At 42.8% G+C, this 24,880-nt stretch overlaps 3 protein-coding genes across 6 annotated transcripts; 2 read left to right on the forward strand and 1 right to left on the reverse strand.

Annotated features, from left to right (window-relative positions):
- The first annotated feature begins 485 nt into the window (after window positions 1-485).
- Window positions 486-5,285, forward strand: LOC139549118 (NTPase KAP family P-loop domain-containing protein 1-like). 3 transcript variants are annotated; one of them, XM_071359258.1, is made up of 6 exons: window positions 486-1,053; window positions 1,355-1,404; window positions 2,210-2,251; window positions 2,358-2,486; window positions 2,567-4,332; window positions 4,922-5,285. In XM_071359258.1, exons 3-6 carry the CDS (start codon window positions 2,239-2,241, stop codon window positions 5,108-5,110), a joined length of 2,097 nt encoding a protein of 698 aa, XP_071215359.1. In that variant the 5' UTR covers window positions 486-1,053; window positions 1,355-1,404; window positions 2,210-2,238; the 3' UTR covers window positions 5,111-5,285. The 3 variants fall into 3 exon arrangements, with proteins under 3 accessions (XP_071215359.1, XP_071215358.1, XP_071215360.1); XM_071359257.1 differs by having other exon boundaries at window positions 1,005-1,404; XM_071359259.1 differs by lacking the exons at window positions 486-1,053; window positions 1,355-1,404 and having other exon boundaries at window positions 2,171-2,251.
- On the reverse strand, window positions 5,148-6,934 carry LOC139549121 (biogenesis of lysosome-related organelles complex 1 subunit 3-like). The gene is made up of 2 exons (XM_071359262.1): window positions 6,749-6,934; window positions 5,148-6,365 (listed from the first exon to the last, which is right to left on the reverse strand). Exon 2 carries the CDS (start codon window positions 6,350-6,352, stop codon window positions 5,753-5,755), a length of 600 nt encoding a protein of 199 aa, XP_071215363.1. The 5' UTR covers window positions 6,353-6,365; window positions 6,749-6,934; the 3' UTR covers window positions 5,148-5,752.
- A 164-nt stretch (window positions 6,935-7,098) lies between these two features.
- LOC139549120 (uncharacterized) lies at window positions 7,099-11,069 on the forward strand. 2 transcript variants are annotated; one of them, XM_071359260.1, is made up of 4 exons: window positions 7,099-7,306; window positions 8,208-8,674; window positions 8,790-9,056; window positions 9,265-11,069. In XM_071359260.1, exons 2-4 carry the CDS (start codon window positions 8,263-8,265, stop codon window positions 9,783-9,785), a joined length of 1,200 nt encoding a protein of 399 aa, XP_071215361.1. In that variant the 5' UTR covers window positions 7,099-7,306; window positions 8,208-8,262; the 3' UTR covers window positions 9,786-11,069. The 2 variants fall into 2 exon arrangements, with proteins under 2 accessions (XP_071215361.1, XP_071215362.1); XM_071359261.1 differs by having other exon boundaries at window positions 7,099-7,272.
- Window positions 11,070-24,880: the final 13,811 nt, after the last annotated feature.

Genomic DNA, 24,880 nt, shown 5'->3' on the forward strand with positions numbered 1-24,880 from the left:
TTTGCCTCCATAACAGCCTGAATGATTCGGGGCATGGAAACATAGCTCATTTGGTATCAAGGGACCTAACGTGTGCCAGGAAAACATTTCCCACACCATTACACCACCGCCACCAGCCTGTATCGTTGACACCAGTGGGCCATGGACTCATGCTGCTTATGACAAATCCTGACTCTGCTATCAGCTTGACGCAACAGTAACTGGGATTCCTGTTTGTGGCCCGCCTGTTAGCTTGCACGATTCTTGCCATTCTCCTTCGCCCACAGCACTGCCGCTGACTGGATGTTTTTTGAGATACTGGATCCGCTAAACCTGGTACTGACAATCATACCATGCTCAAAGTTGCTTAGGTCACTCGTTTTGCACATTCTAACACTCGAACAAACAGTAACTGAATGCCTCGATGCCTGTCTGCCTGCTTTATATACCAAGCCATGGCAACATGACTCACTGTCTGTAGAAGCGAACCATTTTCGTGAACGGGGTGGTGTACCTAATAAATTGGCCACTCAGTGTACATAGGACATGCAGACCTATGTGTGTCTCTCTTCACATGGAATGTGAATGTGTCACATGTATCACAATGTACATTCTATATTTAACTCACAGAGTCCAGTGGGCCCCCATAGTGGTCTACAGCCGACAGACATACTGAATTCTGTATCATGATGGAGTTACGAGTCTATGGATTGGGGTACTGGGATTGTGTTCTTGCTTTCATTGGGAAAACACACAGAAGGAGATCATACTTTCTGTAATAGGTGGGGTTGGTACCGGGTAGCTCTCACTCGGGAAGCCAACGTCCATTAGACCAAGAGGGAACCCCCGTGGACCGAGCAATTGGTCTCTGGCAGAGCCATCAAGTGCGACATTTCCATACATGGTTGACAAGGATAGTGTGCAAATGTCAAAGCTATTTGAAGCTTTGCCAGAGAGTGGATATAATAAGGAAGGACATGAGGATCAGAGAGAGCAAAGCAAACAAGACCAGTCGACATCTAGCATTCGTGAAGCACTCCTGTCCCGTTTCCCAAGGCCAAGAATCGTATAGATGTATGGTAATTTTTATGAATATTAATGCGTGGGGATGGAGTCATTAATATACCTATTATAAACTTACACATATTGTAATTTCTTTTGTTAGAATTAAACAGTCAAATATTGCTTTCTGGGCCATGGCCATTGTCATTCAAAGAATACATTTTAATGTATATCTATAGGTCTGTAGTAAGACTCAAAACTCAAAGTCACCTGGAAAATTCCACACAATTCCGACTTTCATTCACATATGATCTGATGTGTCAGGTATATAGTCAGGTAGGGTAAACAACACTAGTGTTATTGGTTTCAACAGAGGGTCAGTCTGTATGTCGACTTCAACGTAGTGAGACCCACACAGACAAGGTAAGACTGAGTTGTACTTTCTTTTGAGGGCAAATGTCTAATCCAATGTTAATAAGTAGATATGGAGGTAATGTTTTGTAAAACTAGCTGATCGGTTATGCTCCGTAAAAAGGTCATTGGAAAAGGGCTGTCTGGTATTATTCATTAAACAAATATTGACATTTTATTTGTACTTTTGTTCAAGACTCTAAGGCAAAAAGAACAAGCAGGTGGATTTGTGTGGGAGGGTGTGTTCATTTTCATTACAGTAAAAATCTGTCATTATATAACTGGTAGCTGAAATTTATAATGAACCGTCAACACATATTTGAGGCAATTATTGTTCCGCAAACTCATGCTCTAAGTTACCGATACAGCCAAAGGTCAGTTTATAGAGCAGCCAAGTTCTTCAGCTTACTGACATGATTGAATAGAACTTTTGGCTAACCCTGAATGTGCTCATTGAACTGCTGTACAACATAAAATATTTATTGAAAAGCTGTCTTAATGTTTATGATTATGTTCATTCCTCTCATATTCTGGTCATTTACTCTGTATGACTTTGGCCAGTGTCGGAAAGTCCTGCATTTAACACATTGTTGTTGAATAACTAATGAAACATCTCTAAAACAACATCCATACATAACCATCTATAACGAATTTCTATGAAATCACAACATTCGTGGGAAAAAAAGTTCAGCCAGCATTTTATTGACACTGCAGAATAATAACTAACCGTTACTGATAATTGGAGTTTAGATCCGTTGCAGTGATCATGAATCGAAATTATATTCTTATACCGTTATAACCTGTTTTATTCCCTCAGAATTGACAAAGTTTTGGAACCATAGACAAATGGATGGACAAGGTAAGTGGAAAGTTAGTAAATGTATCTGACATGTGTTTAGTGATACAGCTAATAACAGCTTTTATTGATAGCCATGTCTACCTCTACCTTGGTCAAACAAAAAAAGGTGCCCAGCTGGATGATGTCTATGCATATGGACTGTCAAGAGCATTGATCAAAGTGGCACCTCCGGCCACTGTAGGCCTGTTCTCCCAGTGCCCCAGCCGCACTGAAACTCTACTGAAGAAGATCAAGAGTAAGTTCAACACTTCACGTGACTTTAGATTTTTTGTTTGTTCTAAAAATCTAATTGTGCTGCTCTTTCTACATTCGCAGTTTACATGAACAGAGAGGCAGAGTGGAGAGAACAGAAGCACAAGCTGAAGCGACCTCCTCCAGCATGGATTAGCTACTTGGCCCTCCTCCTCTCCATCATCTTCTTCCGTCCCGTGTGGAGGGAGGAAGAGGAGCGGAGGAGGAGAAGGGTAAGGTGGATCTTTGTGCGCTTCAGTGCATGGCACTTTGCAGGCAGTGATAAACTCTGGGCTGGGTTGGTGATCCGCCTCTTCAAGGCCATCCAGGATGACTTTGGGGAACTTCCCCTGGGCCTCTATAGAGCCACCCAGCATCCCTACCCAAAGAAAGTCACGAGCGAAGGTGATGAGGTCAATTGGAAAGCCATTAAGCTGCTCTGCCTCCCCCTCTGGGTTGTAGTCCTAGCCACTGTATTGTTCAGCATTGGCACATGTACCCTGCTCTACTTATATGGCTTTGAGCTCCAAACAAATGGCACACGCAGTTGGGTCACTGTGCTTGAATCGATGGCCATAGCAACACTGGGGCCTCCCGCAGTCTTCGCCCTGAGGACTATTCTGCGGACATCCAAGCACCTGCTCTACACCATGGGCAGCAGCATCCAGCACCAGATGAACAGCTCGGCCGTCAGCGACCAGATGGGCTTCATGAACAAGGTGAGGAAGGAGGTGGGCGTCATGGTGGACTTCATCCACTTCATGGAGGTGTTCGAGGGGAGGAGGATCCGTGTGGTGCTGGAGATCACCCACCTGGACCGCTGCAGCCCAGACAGGGTGGTCCGCACCCTGGAGGCTATGAACGTTCTGCTGGCGGGGGAGAATGTCCCGTTTGTGTCCATCCTAGCTGTGGACCCCAGAGTGGTGGTGGGCTGTGTGGAGAGCACCATGTGGCTCTGTGGGCTGACATCCAGCGGGTACGACTTTCTAAACAAGATGGTCACCCTGCCCTTCTCAGTGCCTGAGATGTCCCGAGACTCCAAATGCAGAGCTTTTAAAACCCTCACTGACAGCTATCTAGAGCTCGACTGGGAATGTATTAAGAGAGGAAAACATAGAGCTGGGAATTTCTCTGCATTTGAAAAAGGCAGGCTTGATGACAGCCTTGTGCCCTTCATTGGAAAGGGCAAAAGCGAGACTGAGCTACTAGAAAATGGCATCCATTGGGAAATCTGGGCCAAGAAAATCAAGGCGCTAACAAATGAGGCATTACACGCCATATATACCAAATACAGCCCTCTTCATGTTTATCTTATGGGAAACCATGTGCATATGAGAAGGATAATAAACTCTGTAAGGGTGACAGTCATCGTCATGGAGGCTATGAATTACGGGGGCTTCTCCAAAGCTAAAGAACTTGCTGCCTGGGTGGTGATGGCCAACCTCTGGCCCTGCCGCCTGAGCTGGATCCTGCAATGCTCAGAGGACCGCCAGCAGAGGGCTGACACTGATGACGCTGATGGTGATATCAACCAGGCCAAGACCTTATGGGAGGTGTTCAGTGAGACCAGTCTGGAGCTCCACATGCTCAGAGATCGTCTGGAGACCGTTCTAGAGCAGGATGGAGACCCTGAGCTGTTTGAGAGGTTCCTTAAGGTGGACTTCCAGTTTACTCTGAAGGATGTTGATCTGTTCAGATTGTGTACAGTCAACCTGGACCAATCCATTAAAGAAAAACTGGCTTGGGTTAGAGGGGGACCGGGCCTGAGAGACAGAACCAAGTCAAATGCCATCTGCCCACTGCGGATTGGAACAGTTATCAGTATGAGCACAGAGGACATCTGCAAAGAGGTTAGTTCAAAATAAGAATCTTTATGCTGATTGAATTACTTTATGATAGACGCTAGTATATCGTGGAGGTCAGTATACAGTGTCATGTATACATACTTATTATGGTATTTACACAACTCATGTAGATAAGTCCATGAGTGCCTTAAAATGATTGCGGAATGTTACACTTTTGTATCAGACGGATCAGTCACATCGGAATCCAATGCCCCCGTGAGACAGTTTCCCTCAGTTTGCTGCGACAGAGAATCAACTCGATGAAGCGTCTCTGGTGTATGGGCGAAGCAGTGAGATCAGACATGCACTTGTTAAAACAGGGAAATGCCAAGTCAGTGACCTTGAAATAAGCTGTTTCAGGAGGGTAGTATGCTAATAGCCTTCAGCTCACAAGCATTGCATTCATAGCAGCAGCACTGCATAGGGTAGTCCCATGCATGCCATCGCCAATGATGGAACTTCCCACACACCAGAATATTTTCCATGAACCACCGTTGGTCCATTAGAATAAGTAAATGACGACCAACAATGTCTAATGACACCATTTAAAATATATATCAATGTGTCTCAATGTCATGTCTGCATTGTTCTCTAGATGGAAAAGCTGAACATTCCAGTGAAATATCAGCAGCTGCTGACAGAGAATCAACTCGATGGAGCGTCTCTGGTGTATGGGCGCAGCAGTGAGATCAGACATGCCCTTCAGATGACCTTGGGAGAATGGATTACTTTCAGCTCGCACTTCCTGGAAGCCAAGCCAGATGCTCAACCTCACGCGACATGACAGTGACTCTGCAAAAGCATTGACTGATCAAACCCTCTGGATTCAAAATGATCTTTAATTTTATAACACTTTTTATATCTTTGGGAAGATTACACTGTATAGGGATGGAATGTATCTTAAAGTTTTGAAACTGTTCCTTCAATGTTCCCTGAAGTAAAAGCCTATTGCAGTTCAATGACTGACTTGTGAATACAGCAATGCACAATGAATGTCCTAGGATTCATTTGGTTAATAAATTAGGATTCTGTAGCTTCAACTCTAGGCCTAGACAAAAATGACCACAGCAGTCCCATCACTTGCGGTGTTTTGCTTACACCACAAGTGGGCCGTGCACTAGGTCTACGACAGGGTTTGGCGCTTCGGAAAATACAGTGCTTAACAAGACGTGTTAAATGGTTGTGAACGTGAACAGCTAAATACTTTCCTGTATGACCAAGATCAATAAGCATCCTTTGCGATGACCAACTACAATGAATAAGCCATCTGAATGTTATCAGAATAACATGGAGCAGCAATAGCATAACGGCATGCATCATTTATTCACCTAATGCAAGTGCCTTTTACAAATAACGATACTCCAACCCGTCGTTTAGCCTACATAAGACATATGAAAACATTGAACGAGGAACATCACAAGGAACATCATTGTCCAGGAATAGGGGTAGTGGGAGAGGAGGGGATGGTAATATCGGGGAGCAGATAACAGCTGGTGATAATGTCCATTTTCTCTGAGACGGACTTGAGGTCCTCCAGAATGAGTCGGATGCTGTGGGAGGCGTTGATGATGCCGTTCTGGGAGAAGTTCAGGTGGGTCGTGGCCATGCGGATCTCCTTTGTGGCATTACCATACACCTGTTTGATGGTCTGGGACACATCCGTGCACAGACGTGCATTGCTCTCCTGTAATTTCTGCTGGAGTAAAGTGTTGTAGTAGAGCCCGCTATATTCAGGCTTAGAAACAACCCTCTCCTCGACCACGGACTGAATGTCAGGGTTATCTCTGATCACAAGCAGAGGAGTTAAGGCCTTGCGTAATATTTGTGGGTTTTCAGAGCTTGCAGCAATGACACATTTCCGTGCTTTCTCAACCTCCCCCTCGCTGTCAGTCTCAGACGCTTCCCCTGGTACCTTTTGCCCTCCGGCAGTTGAATGTGGAGAGAGGGAGGTGATGTATACCTCGTCATCTGAGTCGGTCTCTGAAGCCTCTCCTTGCACCACTATCTGGTATTTGTCACTTGCCATTCCACCACACCACCTAAATACACAAGAGAACAGTTCTACAGTAGGAAGTAGAAACTACTCCCCATCTTATGGGGAGGCATAGTTTCAATGTTACAGGGGGGCATGTTCTGATGGTATGCATTGTTTAATGGAACTGTTATGATGATTCCTGGCTGCCCATCGGAATGTGCCTCCCCCTACATTTGAGCGCTAGCCCAAATCATTTTTAGCACGAGATGATACGCAACGAAATGCACCCCCCAGCCCTGTTGAATAACATTATGTTATAGAGTTGAACTCAATTTGACTAATTGTCATGTTATGTTAATCAATCTACGTTAAATCAATTCACCACATCGAATATAGATAGCTAGTCTGCTATTATTCGAAAAATGTATGTAAAACAAATTATCATACCTCCAGTCCTGCAAAAAAAGAATCACATGAGCACCCGGAAGTAGCCGGAAATCGCTCACTCACGGGGGTTGGCCCAAACTAAGTACTGCACAAATTCACAAATTACAACCAGATGCCTGTTAAATCCGTTCAAATTGAACATTTAGATGATGTGTAGATCTGAGAATTTGCGCAGCTCCTCACACAGACTGACTCTCGTGAGTATGCATTAAGATTTTTGACCAATCACAGTAGAGACCGAAGAACATGTGACATTGGGAACGTCGATCATATACAGTCATTGGCCGTGTTCGAGAGCATCAAATTCGTGATGTATCATGGGTAAATAGTGACTGACTGACGGATCTACAAATAATAGTGAGTGGTTTTTTATGATGCACGGTGATTTGTAGATCAATCAGTCGGCAGTTTCCTCCACTGTCGGCTGCAATTTCGAACAAGACCATTGATGTCAACAAACCCCATGTGATCGTGCGACGCGAGCAAGCTTCTTCCGACGCATCGTAAAATATATCGAGATGAAGGTATGAAGTGCAATCTGTAGCAGTAGCAGTAACAGTAAGCGCTATTTTTTGGTTATTAACTTAGAACAATAGTTTGTGTATGAAAAAAATGTTGGCCGCAGAGTTCTGTAGGAAATTACATTCTTCATCGTCAGCATTCGCCGGTGATGGCCACTGCAACCACCTAGCTGAGTCCACGGCCACTGTCAGCAGTTGGCACACTCACTGCACCTGTCAACTAGCCAGTGATAGCTAGTTAGGTTGTCAGTGGTCAGACTGTTGATGACCACTTAGCTAGTTTTAAATTAATCTCTATGGTGTGGTTGTCAGTAATATCCAGGATCAATTTTATTTCAAGTAATTCACTGTTGTACCAAAAGGGAAGACTATTGCGTATGTCTTTTTTTTGGTAGAAGAAAGCGTTATACAGTACTCCTGTTTGGCTGCATAAATTTACATTGTAAACGTACTACTGAGCTCATCATGTCTCATCTGAGTGGAATTGACGTGGGGAAAGTCGTGATTTGCTGTTGGGTGAACTTCAAAGGGACTGGAGAAGAAACTGTCACTGTAATCTTGTGTGAATGTTGTAATGAACATCTCTGGAGTGGTTTATGTCACAATTTATTCCTTTCATTTATATCCAGTATCTATTTTGGATGCTGTCGTGACTCATTTATTCTCCCATAGTGAGGTTGTCCTATACCTTTGATAAAAACACCAATGTTCCCGTCTTGAATACAACTTTATTATAATGCAACGTGGATGCTGCTCTTTGATGCATATTGCTACACAATTTAATTTGAATAGAAAGTCTTAAACATTTATTTCAGGGTCATTTTATCATAATCATTCGACTACCCCTCAGTCTACCTCTAATGTATAGAAATTACATTAGCCTATGGTGTAGTACTTCAACCTCATTCCATGTGTTCTTGTTTACTTCCAACCCGGAGGAGCCCACGGGGCTGCTACCAGAGCAGGTACACCCAGTGAGAAGAGGCAGAGACCATGGACCTGAGTGAGAGGAGGCCCAACAAGTGGTGGACAGAGTCGGACACCTTCGCCATGCTGGCCCTCATCGAGCAGCTTGACCTGGTGCATGAGCTGGATAAGAAGCGCCAGCGCAACGACTCGCACTTCCGCCACCTGCGCTACAGCCTGGCCAAGCGGGACATCCACTTCACTGTCAACCAGATACGCAACCGCTGGAAGAGCCTCAAGCACAAGTACCGCAAGATCAAGACGGCAGGATACCGTAGCCCCGCTGCACGCCTGTCCGCCATCGAGTCATTCCGTTACTTCCGTATGCTGGACCGCATGCTGGCCAGGAGGGCCCGGGTGGGGGCCCCAGAGCAAGGCACTGCAGATGGACACAATATGGTGGTGTTGACACACTCGGACCTGGAGGATCATACTGATGGTACTACTTTCTGGCTTTAGGATTTTTATACCTTTTAATATTTGCCATTAAATAATTGTAAAGAAGTGTTTGCTTTGCATTGGCCTGCGCTGCTCACTCTTCTCTCTCTTCCCAGGTGATGTTGCTCAACCTGACTCTGTGGCCCCTTGGCAGGAGAGTCTGGCTCCAGCTCTAGAGGGAGAAGGAGACGAGACTAACGCCATCCCAGAAGAGGCCAACAACAGCACTTCGGGCTGGGCCCTGAAGTCAGAAGAGATTATGACTTTGGGTCTATCTGGAGAGTATCTTTACCCAGTGAAAAGTGAGCCACATTCAGTACCCTCTTTACATGATGGGGAGGGAGCTAGTGACCCCACTAGCTGCAGTCCAGAAGAACCAACTGGTGAGTGCTTTTATAACTGATGGGTTTAGAGTGGCTACATGACCACCTATATTCTATGTCATTAATGTGCTCTTTGTAACTAATATCATGTAATGAATATGTTGGAATTTTACTTTGTATTCATCAATTGTTTAGAGCTTTGGATAATAGATATTACAGCAATAATCTAAAACAAATACAAGTTGTCCTGCTGTTAATTTCTCTACAGGCACTTGTGAGGACACCAGCACCCTGATCCTCCAGCAGCTCACCATCCTGAACCATCAGCTAGGGGAACAGCTCGCTGAGCAAAGGGCCTTCCACTGCAGCATGCTGGGCATGATGGACCGACAGATAGAGGTCTTGGAGCAGCTCTCTAACTTCTCCACAGACCGCCAGGTCAAGACCGAACCCGACGACAGTGACACTCCTATCAGCCAGCAGGTCCACAACTCCCTGGTGCGCATCCTTAGAGGAGTGGAACAGGTCCAAACCCAGGGACACCAGCCGTGCTCATGCAAGGCCTCCCCCTCACAGCCTACATCTCCCTCCTGGACGGTCTCTCTGTTGGAGGTCCACAAAGGATCACCCTCCAGGGATGGGAACTCAACTAATGACACATCCAACCCTCAGCCCTCAGACCATGGGCGGCCTGAACCTCAAGGACCACCCCCCTCAGAGCAGCTTTCCCCTTCCCAACAGAAGGGTGATCTGCTTAACGGACTCTCAAACAAGTGCCAGCACAAGTGAGTGCTCTTGAAGCTTCATAGTGGAATGTACAGTAGTGGAACATACAGTGCTCTGACAGAGGAGAGCATACACTCTTAGAAAAAAAGGGTTCTTCAGCTGTCCCCATAGGGGAACCCTTTTAGGTTCCAGGTAGAACCCTTTTAGGTTCTAGGTAGAACCCTTTTAGGTTCAGAACCCTTTTAGGTTCCAGGTAGAACTCTGTGAAAAGGGTTCTACCTGGAACCAAAAAGGGTTATTCGAAGGGTTATCGAATGGGGACAGCCAAAGAACCATTTTAGGTTGTAGATATATCCTTCTTTTTTTTTTGAAGAAAAATATATGGGTGCTTACATTTGAGGGACTTGTTCTTTTGAGAATGTCTTGGAATAAAAAATAAAAAACATTTTTATTTTTTTACAACTTCCCTCTTTCGTTTAATTTTGTCATGTCCAAATGTTTTAATGTGCAGAATTAAATCATCTGATGTTTTAATCAAGAGAATTTTGACAAACCATTGTGCAGAGGTTTATTTAATAATCTAGTCAAGAAGAGAAATTCCAACTTGCCAGTTATCATCCACTGAGACTTGCTAGATTCCCCAAATGATGTTGAAATGTATGTTTCCTTACCAGGAAAAAGCACACTTTCATGAGGATGTAATGGTGTTTGATTAACTCATGCAAATTTATGTGGAAGCTGGGCAAGCAAAGGCTTTATCCAAATGTATCCTCTTCCCTAAATGTTCCCTTTCCTAAGCGTATAGGATATTTTGTGTAACTATGAAAACTTGTTTAGAAAAGGGCCTTTGTAGAACTCGATTTGCACAGCTGTTTGCATAGTCCTGGATACACATGGCTGCTTTAATTTAGGCCAATTATTGTGTTTTACTTTGCTTTAGCTTTGCTGAAGATGAGAGGTACTGTAGTGTGTAAGTGCAATATGGTAATGAAGTCTACATTTGCAATCTCACAAGAGACTCATTCATCCAACATGTTTATTTTGATTTTGAGATCGCTTCATTTGTGTCCTGGAATTGTATTACTACATACTGGCAGTACTGCAATTAGGCATGTTTTGCTTGTAATGTGTTACCTGGCTGCAATTTAAGACGGCCCATTTATTCAAACTCTCAATTTACTTAAAAATAGGGTATCATCAAGATACTGTAGACTCGCATACAGAGAATATTTTTTTCAACTATTTACAAAACTGGAAATGCTGTATTAATACTGTATGCTTATAATATAACTTAAAGGTCCAATGCAGCTGTTTTTATCTCAATATTAAATAATTTCTGGGTAACAATTTAGTACCTTACTGTGATTGTTTTATATTAAAATGGTCAAAAGAAACAAAAATAGCTTCTTAGCAAAGGGCAATTTCTTAAGCAATAATTTTGCTTGGAATGTCTGGGAGTGGTCTGAGTGGGAAGAGGAAAACTGAAAATTAGATGTTATTGGCAGAGAGGTTTGGAACTTGGGCTGCATTCAGTACGCGTTTACAATCTGGAACATTCAATTGAATGAAAACGATGCTGTACTGAACGACCAGTAGAAAAACGGGGAGGGGTTGGGGAACGCTGTGAACATGGCCACTGCCCATTAAATACGTCACTCATTGCTTCAAGCCACACCTCACCACACCCACCAAACGGGATCAAACGTACCTCAAAGTCTGTTCAAGAACGTTTTAGGGAAACGTGTCGTTCAGTACAAACCGTTCCGCAACTTAGCAAATGTTCAAGTGAACTGAATGCACCTTTGGTCTGTGAACTAATTTCAGTAGTGGAAAAAGTACCCAATAAAAGTAAAGATACCTTAACTGAAAATGACTTAAGTGAAAGTCACTCAGTAAACTACTACTTGAGTAAAAGTCTAAAAGTATTTGGTTTTAAAGTACTTAAGCATCACAAGTAAATGTAATTGCTATAATATAAAGTAAAAGTTGAAATAATTTCAAGTTCCTTATATTAAGCAAACCAGACGGCACCATTATCATGTTTTTTACATTTACAGATAGCCAGGGGCACATTCCAACCCTCAGACTTCATTTACGAACGAAGCATTTGCGTTTAGTGAGTCTGCCAGATCAGAGACACTAGCGATGACCAGGGATGTTCTCTTGATAAGTGTTTTTATTGGACCATGATCCTGTCCTGCTAAGCATTCAAAATGTCCTTTTGTGTGTCAGGGAAAATGTATGGAGTAAAAAGTACATTATTTGCTTTAGTAATGTAGTGAAGTAAAAGTTGTCAAAAATATAAATAGTAAAGTACAGATACCTCAAAAAACGACTTAAGTAGTACTTTAAAGTATTTTTACTTCAGTACTTTACACCACTGACTAATTTATCGCATGGTGATGTCACCATGGAAGGCCAAAACTCCATCCCACCAAAACAGGCTGAAATTTCAGGCGTCCTTTTCAAAGAGCTATTACACTAAAAGGTCATTATCATAATTTTCTCAATTTCACATTATTATGCCAAACTCATAGTGTGGAAATATACAGTGCATTCTGAAAGTATTCAGACCCCTTCCCTTTTTCCACATTTTGTTATGTTATTTTAAAATTGTTTAAAATTGATTAAATTAATTGTTTTCCTCATCAATCTACACACAATACCACATTATGACAAAGCGAAAACAGGTTTTTAGAAATTTTTGCAAATGTATTACCTATAAATAACAGAAATACCTTATTTACATAATAATTCACACCTTTTACTATGAGACTTGAAATTGAGCTCAGGTGCATCCTGTTTTCATTGATCATCCATGTGATGTTTCTACAACTTGATTGGAGTCCACCTGTGGTAAATTCAATTGATTGGACATGATTTGGAAAGGCACACACCTGTCTATATAAGGTCCCATAGTTGTCAGAGCAAAAACCAAGCCATGAGGTTGAAGGGATTGTCCGTAGAATCCCAGAGACAGGATTGTGTCGAGGCACAGATCTGGGAAAGAGTACCAAAAAATGTCTGCAGCATTGAAGGTCCCCAAGAACACAGTGGCCTCCATCATTCTGAAATGGAAGAAGTTTGGAACAACCAAGACTCTTCCTAGAGCTGGCCGCCCGGCCAAATTGAGCAATCGGGGGAGAAGGGCCTTGGTCAGGGAGTTGGTCAAGAACCCGAAGGTCACTCTGAGCTCCAGAGTGCCTCTGGATATGGGAGAACCTTCCAGAAGGACAAACATCTCTGTGGCACTCCACCAATCAGGCCTTTATGGTAGAGTGGACAGACGGAATCCACTCGTCAGTAAAAGGCACATGACAGCCCTCTTGGAGTTTGCTCCAAGGCACCTGAAGCCTCAGACCATGAGAAACAAGCTTCTCTGGTCTGATGAAACCAAGATTGAACTCTTTGGCCTGAATGCCAAGTGTCATGTCTGGAGGAAACCTGGCACCATCCTGATGGTGAAGCATGGTGGTGGCAGCATCATGCTGTGGGGATGTGTTTCAGAGGCAGGGACTGGGAGACTAGTCAGGATCGAGGGAAAGATGAACAAAGAAAAGTACAGAGATATCCTTAATGAAAACCTGCTTCAGAGCGCTGAGGACCTTAGGCTGGGGTGAAGGTTCACCATCCAACAGGACAACACCCTAAGCACACAGCCAAGACAATGCAGGAGTGGCTTCAGGACAAGTCTATGAATGTCTTTGAACCTGATCGAACATCTCTGGAGAGACCTGAAAAATAGCTGTGCAGCGACGCTCTCCATCTAACCTGACAGACCTTGAGAGGATCTGCAGAGAAGATTGGGAGAAACTCTCCAAATACAGGTGTGCCAAGCTTGTAGCGTCATACCCAAGAAGACGCGAGGCTGTAATCACTGCCAAAAGGGCTTCAAAAAAGAGTGAAGGGTCTGAATACTTATGTGAATGTGGTATTTCAGTTTTTTATTCGTAGTAAATTTGCAAAAATATCTAAACCTATTTTTACTTCGTCAATATGTTGTGTTGTGTGTAGATTAATGACCAAAAAAAGATTTTATCAATTTTAGAATAAGGCTGTAACGTAACTATGTGGAAAAAGTCAAGGGGTCTGAATACAATGTATATAAGACACAGGTAAATCACATGTCTGACCTCACTGGGAATTTAAGACAATTTTCCACTCCAAAAGTCATTTTATACATGACTTCCAGCTTCAATCAGAATTTGTATTAAGTCCATTGATATTGAGTTATATAGTGTAATGTATTTGATGACATTAAACCTAGTCCAAATGAGTACAATACAAAGAGACATACTTATGATAATAGTCTTATTTATGGACTGAAACGTCTGTGAACATGTCATTGATATATTGTATTTTTAAAAGTGAAGAATTAAACATAAGAATTAAACTGTCCTAATGGAAGGACAGTTTTTAAAAAATATATTAATTGCAAATCTCATTAGCATCTCTTTAGCCATTTTGGAATTAGAAATGCATGTTGCCATGTCCAACGTGGGCCTACTTCAAAAGGAAAATATGATGCACATTTACTTAAAATGCAAAGTTTTTTTTGCAGGACAATTATTTGTGTGCCCTTTTTCAGACTCCGATACTCCAAGATCTCCAAACTGTTTTGTAGTATACTCTAATAATGCTAAGCAATACCAGAGGCCTGAGTATATTTTTTATCATAGCATTGAAGCGGTAACAAAGGTAGCCGAAAACGAGAAGATATTCAACAAAACATAATGTCACGTTTCTGACCTTATTTCCTTTGTTTTGTCTTTTTTAGTTGGTCAGGGCGTGAGTTGGGTGGGTATTATCTATGTTGTCTGTTTCTATGTGGGGTTTCTAGTTTGGCCTGATATGATTCTCAATCAGAGGCAGCTGTCATTCATTGTCTCTGATTGGGAACCATATTTAGGTAGCCTGTTTTCTGTTGGGGTTTGTGGGTGATTGTCTATGTGTAGTGTTTGTGTCAGCACTATTGTTATTTAGCTTCACGGTTGTCACTTTGTTGTTTTTGTAGTGTTCAGTTTCTTTCATTAAATAATGACGAACACTTACCTCGCTGCGTATTGGTCCTCCGATCCTTCTTGCCTCTCCTCGTCAGATGAGGAGGACGAAGACAGCCGTGACACATAAGTTGTTTATTTTTAAGTTTTGTGAAAATGTGAATTAGAGTTAAACCTGTCAAAATGTGCATTAGAGACTGAAACATTTGCGTTAGAGAATTAAACCTGTCAACTTTAAAGGAAATGCATTGAGATTATGTGACGCTCTTAAAATATGAATTTGAGAATTTCACAAACTCGGAAGGGTGTGAGCTGGATGAAGAAAATAACTGTTTGCATTGTTGTCCTAGCTGGTGACCCTATTAATAACTTAAGAGTTTCTGATCATTTTTTCTTCTGAAGTTAACACTAAATAAAAATGTTTTGCCTTTTCACTTGTAATCAGTCATCCAAACAAACTATTTGTGTCCTTCGACACGCCTAAGCAAAGTTGTGCCTCCTTCGCAGTTTCGGTAATCAGGAAGTAACGCTTTGTTTACATCGTGGGCAAGTTAGGGGGAAATACCTCAAACCAGAGCTGTACAATAGGTATTTTGTTGGATTTACATGCGTTACCAATATATGATCATATTGATTGCACATAGAAAGCAAATGATATTGTAACTTAGAAGAAAGCATTGCCCGCAGTATCAAGCACTAATTTACTGTATTTCAGTTTGACCTAAGTTCCACCTTTAAGTACTTTAGTATCAGTTTACCTGACTGAAATGTTGTTACCTAAATGGCATGCTCAATATACAGCACCAGTCAAAAGTTGGAACACACCTACGCATTCCAGGTTTTTTCTTTATTTTTGCTATTTTCTACATTGCAGAATAATAGTGAAGACATCAAAACTATGAAATAACACACATGGAATCATGTAGTAACCAAAAAAGTGTTAAACAAATCAAAATATATTTTAGATTCTTCAAAGCCTTTGACAGCTTTGCACACTCTTGGCATTCTCTCAACCAGCTTCGCCTGGAATGCTTTTCCAACAGTCTTGAAGGAGTATCCACATATGCTGAGCAATTGTTGAATGCTTTTCCTTCACTCTGCGATCCAACTGATCCCAAACCATCTCAATTGGTTTGAGGTCGGGTGATTGTGGAGGCCAGGTCATCTGATGCAACACTCCAACACTCTCCTTGGTCAAATAGCCCTTACACAGCCTGTAGGTGTGTTGGGTCATTGTCCTGTTGAAAATCAAATGATAGTCCCACTAAGCCCAAACCAGATGGGATGGCGTATCACTGCAGAATGCGGTGGTATCCATGCTGGTTAAGTGTGCCTTGAATTCTAAATAAATCACTGACAGTGTCACCAGCAAAGCACCACCACACCTCCCCCTCCATGCTTCATGGTGGGAACCACACATAAAATAAAATGTTATTTGTCACATACACATGGTTAGCAGATGTTAATGCGAGTGTAGCGAAATGCTTGTGCTTCTAGTTCCGACAATGCAGTAATAACCAACGAGTAATCTAACCTAACAATTTCACAACAACTACCTTATACACACAAGTGTAAAGGGATGAAGAATATGTACATAAAGATATATGAATGAGTGATGGTACAGAACAGCATAGGCAAGATGCAGTAGATGGTATAGAGTACAGTATATACATATGAGATGAGTAATGTAGGGTATGTAAACATATAAAAGTGGCATTGTTTAAAGTGGCTAGTGATACGTGTATTACATAAAGATGTCAAGATGCAGTAGATGGTACAGAGTACAGTATATACATATGAGATGAGTAATGTAGGGTATGTAAACATTATATTAAGTGGCATTGTTTAAAGTAGCTGGTGATACATTTATTACATTCATATTTTGATTATTAAAGTGGCTAGAGATGAGTCAGTATGTTGGCAGCAGCCACTCAATGTTAGTGGTGGCTGTTTAACAGTCTGATGGCCTTGAGATAGAAGCTGTTTTTCAGTCTCTCGGCCCCTGCTTTAATGCACCTGTACTTACCTCGCCTTCTGGATGATAGCGGGGTGAACAGGCAGTGGCTCGGGTGGTTGTTGTCCTTGATGATCTTTATGGCCTTCCTGTGACATCGGGGGGTGTAGGTGTCCTGGAGGGCAGGTAGTTTGCCCCCGGTGATGCGTTGTGCAGACCTCACTTCCCTCTGGAGAGCCTTACGGTTGTGGGCGGAGCCGTTGCCGTACCAGGCGGTGATAGAGCCCGACAGGATATTCTCGATTGTGCATCTGTAAAAGTTTGTGAGTGCTGCACCTTCTTCACCACGCTGTCTGTGTGGGTGGACCACTTCAGTTTGTCCGTGATGTGTACGCCGAGGAACTTAAAACTTACTACCCTCTCCACTACTGTCCCGTCGATGTGGATAGGGGGGTGCTCCCTCTGCTGTTTCCTGAAGTCTACAATCATCTCCTTTGTTTTGTTGACGTTGAGTGTGAGGTTATTTTCCTGACACCACACTCCGAGGGCCCTCACCTCCTTCCTGTAGGCCGTCTCGTCGTTGTTGGTAATCAAGCCTACCTCTGTAGTGTCGTCTGCAAACTTGATGATTGAGTTGGAGGCGTTTATGGCCACGAAGTCGTGGGTGAACAGGGAGTACAGGAGAGGGCTCAGAACGCACCCTTGTGGGGCCCCAGTGTTGAGGATCAGCGGGGTGGAGATGTTGTTACCTACCCTCACCACCTGGGGGAGGCCCATCAGGAAGTTCAGTACCCAGTTGCACAGGGTGGGCTCGAGACCCAGGGTCTCGAGCTTGATGACGAGTTTGGAGGGTACTCTGGTGTTAAATGCTGAGCTGTAGTCGATGAACAGCATTCTCACATAGGTATTCCTCTTGTCCAGATGGGTTAGGGCAGTGTGCAGTGTGATTGCGTCGTCTGTGGACCTATTGGGTCGGTAAGCAAATTGGAGTGGGTCTAGGGTGTCAGGTAGGGTGGAGATGATATGGTCCTTGACTAGTCTCTCAAAGCACTTCATGATGACGGATGTGAGTGCTACGGGGCGGTAGTTGTTTAGCTCAGTTACCTTATCTTTCTTGGGAACAGGAGCAATGGTGGCCCTCTTGAAGCATGTGGGAACAGCAGACTGGGATAAGGATTGATTGAATATGTCCGTAAACACACCAGCCAGCTGGTCTGCGCATGCTCTGAGGACGCGACTGGGGATGCCGTCTGGGCCTGCAGCCTTGCGAGGGTTAACACGTTCAAATGTTTTACTCAAGTTGGCTGCAGTGAAGGAGAGTCCGCAGGTTTTGGTAGCGGGCCGTGTCAGTGGCACTGTATTGTCCTCAAAGCGAGCAAAGAAGTTGTTTAGTCTTTCTGGGAGCAAGACATCCTGGTCCGCGATGGGGCTGGTTTTCTTTTTGTAATCCGTGATTGACTGTAGACCCTGCCACATACCTCTTGTGCCTGAGCCGTTGAATTGCGACTCTACTTTGTCTCTATACTGACGCTTAGCTTGTTTGATTGCCTTGCGGAGGGAATAGCTACACTGTTTGTATTCGGTCATGTTTCCGGTCACCTTGCCCTGGTTAATTAAAAGCAGTGGTTCGCGCTTTCAGTTTCGCGCGAATGCTGCCATCAATCCACCGTTTCTGGTTTGGGAATGTTTTAATAGTTGCTGTGGGTACGACATCGCCGATGCACTTGCTAATAAACTCGCTCAATTTTAATGTTTAAGAACTCTTGGAAGATTAGTCCAAATGGGGGCTAAAAGAGATCCAAATCAAATCAAATCACAGAATCAGCGTATTCGTCAATGTTGTTGTTTGACGCAATGCGGAACATATCCCAATCCACGTGATCGAAGCAATCTTGAAGCGTGGAATCAGATTGGTCGGACCAGCGTTGAACAGACCTGAGCGCAGGAGCGTCCTGTTTTAGTCTCTGTCTGTAGGCAGGGAGCAACAAAATGGAGTCGTGGTCAGCTTTTCCGAAAGGAGGGCGGGGGAGGGCCTTATATGCGTCGCGGAAGTTAGAATAACAATGATCTAGGGTTTTACCAGCCCTGGTAGCACAATCGATATGCTGATAGAATTTAGGGAGTCTTGTTTTCAGATTAGCCTTGTTAAAATCCCCAGCTACAATGAATGCAGCCTCCGGTTATGTGGTTTCCAGTTTACATAGAGTCAAATAAAGTTAGTTCAGGGCCATCGATGTGTTTGCTTGGGGGGAATATATGCGGCTGTGATTATAATCGAAGAGAATTCTCTTGTAGATAATGCGGTCGACATTTGATTGTGAGGAATTCTAAGTCAGTTGAACAGAAGGACTTGAGTTCCTGTATGTTGTTATGATCACACCACGTCTCGTTAATCATAAGGCATACCCTCCCGCCCCTCTTCTTACCAGAAAGATGCTTGTTTCTGTCGGCGCGATCCGTGAAGAAACCAGGTGGCTGTACCGACTCCGATAGCGTGTCTCGAGTGAGCCATGTTTCCGTGAAGCAAAGAACGTTACAGTCTCTTATGTCTCTCTGGAATGCTACCCTTGCTGGCTGGGATCCGATCCATTGTCCTGGGTGGTGGGCAAAACAGAGGATCCGCTTCGGGAAAGTCGTTTTCCTGGTCGTAATGATGGTAAGTTGACGTTGCTCTTATATCTAGTAGTTCCTCCCGACTGTATGTAATAAAACCTACAATTACCTGGGGTACCAATGTAAGAAATAACACGTAAAAAAACGAAATACTGCATAGTTTTCTCGGAACGCGAAGCGAGGCGGCCATCTCTGTCGGGGCCGGAAGTACAGAGGTGGAGATCATCCGTTCACCTACTCTGAGTCTCACAAAGATGGCGGTTGAAATCAAAAATCGCACATTTGGACTCATCAGACCAAAGGATAGATTTCCATTGCTCGTGTTTCTTGGCCCAAGAAAGTCTCTTCTTATTGGTGTCCTTTAGTCGTGGTTACATTGCAGAAATTCGACCATGAAGGCCTGATTCGCACAGTCTCCTCTGAACAGTTGATGTTGAGATGTGTCTGTTACTTGAAGTCTGTGAAGCATTTATTTGGGCTGCACTTTCTGGGCTGGTAACCAATGAACTTATCCTCTGGTGCAGAGGTATCTCTGGGTCTTCATTTCCTGTTGTGGTCCTCATGAGAGCCAGGATCATCATAGCACTTGATCGTTTTTGTGACTGCACAAAAATCGATTTCTCTTTTTAATTCTCTGATTTATTTTGTATCCTAACATCCATTTCCTATCTTTGTATATTAACTAGAATTCTTCTTCAGTTTGACAGTTGTGTAGGTATTGCAGTTAGTCTGTTATAGGTATTATCTCTGTTCTGAGAGAAATCAAAAGATGAATTGCATTTTTATTATGAAATGATTTTCATATTTATCCCATGTCATTTCATTGGCTCTTTGTTGACTCTATTTGCTAAAGCAACAACAAATAGTTGTTGGCAAAATAACCTTTTTTTTGCCACTAGAGGGTAGTCTCTGCAAAATACTCTTCTCGACAGCATGCCTGTGAATTGTGTCTGAGTGCATTTTCCTTTGAAACCAGAGCCCAGTTGAACATTATAGCAGTGATATCCAGCTCTCAAGTTGACTCTTTCAAACTTTGTGAATAATGTTATTATCTTGGGATATGATCTGTCTGGTTTACCCTGCATCAAAAGCAATACATTTAAGACCGGGATTGAAAATGTTGTTTGTACAAAATAATACTTTAAAGGGGCAATCTGCAGTTGCTACATAATTTTTGTACTTGTGAATGATATGTACCTATTGATTATTTAAGAATATAATTTATAAATTTCTCATAGAGCTTAGTTCAACTGTTGTACCCCTTACAGAACCCAAAATATAAGCTTATTTTACCCCCAATGTTTGTAAATAAAGTAAACGTAAACAAACACTATATAGCCTCAACTTGGTTAAAACTCTAATTTGGTATGGTCAGTTCATTTATCCATAGCTTTATCTATGATTTTCAGAGTGGTTACATTTCTCCAGCCCATCCCTTAGCTTTTTACAAAAACGGGCTGGGAGTACACTTTGTTATTATTACAACTACTGATTGCCGCTTTAAAACACTATTTGAAACATATTTGATCCAGTTTGGTAATACTTCCTGAAAACAGGAAGTTACCTCATCTCTTACTGTTCCATGTGAATGTTTTATGGATTGAAATGCATAATTCTGTTCTGTTTACGATCAGTGCCTCAGGCTCTAGAAAGCCTCTGTGTTCAGCTTTCAACATTTCAAAGGGAGAGCCACCTACAGCCAAAACCTCTGTTTTGTATGAAATTGTGCTTCAATTTTTTATTCTTATTTAACTAGGCAAGTCAGTATAGAAAAATTATTATTTACAATGGCGGCCTACCCCGGCCAAACCCTAACCCAGACGACGCTGGGCCAATTCTACGCCGCTATATGGGACTCCCAATCACGGCCGGTTGTGATACAGCCTGGAATCAAACCAGAGTCTGTAGTGGCGCCTCTGGCACTGAGATGCAGTGCCTTAGAACGCTGTGCCACTCGGGAGCCCCAACAGGACATGATTGATCTATTTGGCACAAAACTTTGATTGTCAAAATGGCATATTGTTAAATACAGAGCAGCAGAATTAGACTAGGTTAGATAAATCCTCTTCTAGTTTTTACTTGTCTGGGGACTTTTAAGAGGAAGGAGGATGTACGTAAGCTATGTGACTGGAGTGTGTCCCAGATATCCATTCCCTTGTGATCTTGGCTTCATTCATTTTGACATCAAGCAGAATATTTTACAGTACAAAGCCATTCAGTATTCAACATGGAAACCTCCCCCTACCTCTGATGATAGGTTTTATACCCTTTTCAAAGACCCTGTCCTCTTCCTGATTTTGACATATCAGTCAAGTCAGGTTTAGTAGTGCTCTCTAAAAAGAAGCTTTATTAGACTGACACATCTGTTATGTAATTCTCTGTAAGATTTTGGCTTTGGTTCACGTTACTTGGAAATGTCCTGCCTTGCCCTTTTTAAGGAAAGGCATTCTTAGGATAAAAGGATTTGTCAGTACTTCCAAAACTTGTATTGCTCCCCTCAACATAGCCAAAGGTCGATCATTCCTTCACCTTAACGCGTCTTAAATCGCCGTATCCAAGCACATAGTCCACCGCGCCACACCGGCGCTTAAACGCCTATTTTCCCTTTGATGAAAAGAAACAAATACAGAATGCTTTAGCTTTAAACTAAGATACACAAAGGAGAACGTAGGGCAAGACTACCCGGGGTGAGCCATTCACCGGCTCTCTTTGTGGAGAACTTTTACTTTGCCACAGGGAGAAGTAAATAAATGCTCTGAGCCAGATCTCCAGCTGTCTCACTTCTCCTTTCTAAAGCCATAAAAAAAAGAGAGGCTGGAGCGAGGTGGTGTCTACTCCTCCATTCTAAAGCAGAGAATTAACTATGGCCAACTTCAAACGCCCCGTCTGGTCTGAATGTATGTTCAAGTCAACATCCTCCACAGTTCCACCTCTTCATTTCTTGTCCTTCCATTCCTTTCTTTTCCTTCTGATGCAGTTCTCTGTTTTATTTCGGGGGGTTTCCCAAGCATAACCATCTGTGCTGGAGCATTTTCTTCCCTCAAATGTTTTTTTCTTTTCTTCCTGTGTTGTGTACTGTTTCTGTTATATTTCTACCATATAGAGTTGGTTGTAGTGAATGTATTTCAGATTTTTTTTCTCCAGGAAACCGGTTCAAAGACCTATGCAATTATTACTACCATGATTGTTGTACTATGCGTATCTGTATTTTAATAGCTGAATGGTCTTTTAATTGTATGTTTTTTTTCTCCTCCAAATAAAGATCATTGTTGGAACTCTTCAATATATTCATCATGTCGTCTGTGAAAGAAGTGGCACACTGTCTTGGGATGTAGAAGTCAGACTGATTCAACATGCAGAAAGCTAGGAGGCTGGCAGTGACCCTCCGTTGTCCGTATTGCGTTGTGATATTTTCAGAATGAACTTCTGTAGTGTTTGCTTTTCTGACCATGAAAGGGAGTCCTGAGAGAAGTGAAAGGAAAACATAAAAAAGAAAGGGAAGAGTATATGAATTGCTAAAAAAAACATTGTGCACATTTACACAACAACAAAACATTTACACAACAAAGTCAAATGGACAGAGACGATCTGGCTAACAGCATAAGGATCCTCTTCCCCAAACTCCAGTAAAAGGGTCTCTGTCTCCAGAGCTTGATTGTGCTGGAGCAGTAAGCTTGTGGATTAGAGTGGGCAGGGAGCCAGCTGCTACCCTGCATAGCGCTGCATGGCGTTCCCAGGCCTTCCCTGCATCACAATGTAATCAATAAAGTTACAAGAGGGGAAAAGGGGACTCTTTGGTTGTCCCACCACCCCTCCTCCTGCATCTCTTCCCCCCCCCCCAGACCCAGCCCGTGGAAAACACTCTCCTCATCATTCTCCTTTTCTCCTTCCTTTCTCCTCCCTCTCCTTCATCAGTAACCTCTTCACACACACACTCATTTATCGTTCGAATTTGGATGATTTAATCTAAGTATGGGAACCGGAGCCCTGAAAACCGTCTGCAGCTGGGGAGTGAATGAGTGAACACCGTACTTCTGACACAAAAGCAGCCCCCCTTCCTACACCCACTGCCCCATAGCTGCTGGCTTTACTGATTTGTGCTGCTGTCACAAGTTCTCTCAAGAATCCACTCTTTGCTCATGGCAAAAGAGAGATGCAGAGAATTTTTTTTTTTTGCTCATAGCTATGTTATTACACATCTCACTGTATTCAGTGTATTTGTATCTAATTATATTTCTTAGATATTCTCTTCCAGTCACTATACTGACAATAAAACAAGATGAGTTGCATCTTTATTCAATTAATCAACTGTAAATATTTAACAAATACTCATATCTGTATGAGTTTCCTTTTTTTAAGTTCAAAATGTTGAAAGCTACATCAGTGAGACTAATTTTGCAGAGTAGTTTACGGTATGCAGAAAGATTTCTGTTCTTCAAACAGCTTAACTGTGTTATCCTGTTTGCAGCGTAGAGGGCTATAACCTCCGTCATTGCTCCAGGTTTACCTCAAACTGTTTGACATTTGCGCTCTCCAAATTTCTTTCCACCCATTGTTTCTCCAATAAATCTTCCAGAAGGTTGGAATGAGGGAATGGGTGGTGGGTGAGTATGGGGTCCATATCTCCAGGAAAGTAACAATAACTTTTAATTTACCACTCTTTCCTCAAAAGGGAAGATATGACCGTTTTTTTTTGTGGGTGAGAGAGGAAATCTGGCTACAATACCAGGATGTCTGGGGAATTTATTTCTCTTTTTTTCCGTTAGTGAAAGGATTACAAAAAAAAAATTTGTAAGAGCTTGTGGCTAATCACTTCCCCCAGATAAAGCCCCTCTCTTGATTAATAGACAGGCAGAGGAGGTTATCAAGTGGATAGGAAGGCAGGTCTTTGAAGGGGGGAAGGGTGGTTGCTACCTGACCACTGAGCTTCGGAGAAGATTGTGTGGACTGGGGTTAGTGTGGCAGTTCAATAATCAAAGGGTTGTGTTGCCGTTACAAAAACCTGTCCAGCCAAAGCCTGTGTTGTCCGACATCACTTCAGGCTATTCAAATTGGTAGATTGGTCTCTAGATTATTTGGGAATTCCCTTGCTAAATTCAGTTAAAACAGTATTAACCAATCCCAACACTGATCCCCCCCCACAACAAATCTTGATCACCTGATGCATTTTGGGCCAACCAGTCACATGTAGGCTACTAAACCGATTCAAGCTAATGGGATTGTTTTGCCTTTACACAAGCGGAAAAGGTAATAGTACCGCTGCTAGAAATTGACAGAAAATAGTTGTTTAGAATCACATTGTTTTCCCGAGTCTTAGCTCTCGCGCCATAAAGTTATCCTCTTCATCGTCACGAGCCACATGGGTTTGTTTACGTTGAACTGGGGTGGGGTCGCGTTAGAATCCCCCGGATTAAGGAGCACCTTTCTTTCAAATAACCTTATAAACGCCACTTTCCCAACTCCCGGACTGCAGTCACACACCCTCCCTGACCTGACTCCGGTGCCAAGGTAATGCAGGCAGACCTTTGTGGGTTTTGGGTTTCACAGAGCTCAGGGCTAACTTAATGGATTGTTTGGACAAATCAGACACT

The sequence above is a fragment of the Salvelinus alpinus genome, chromosome 22 (assembly GCF_045679555.1).
Source record: "Salvelinus alpinus chromosome 22, SLU_Salpinus.1, whole genome shotgun sequence".
Lineage (NCBI taxonomy): Eukaryota > Metazoa > Chordata > Actinopteri > Salmoniformes > Salmonidae > Salvelinus > Salvelinus alpinus.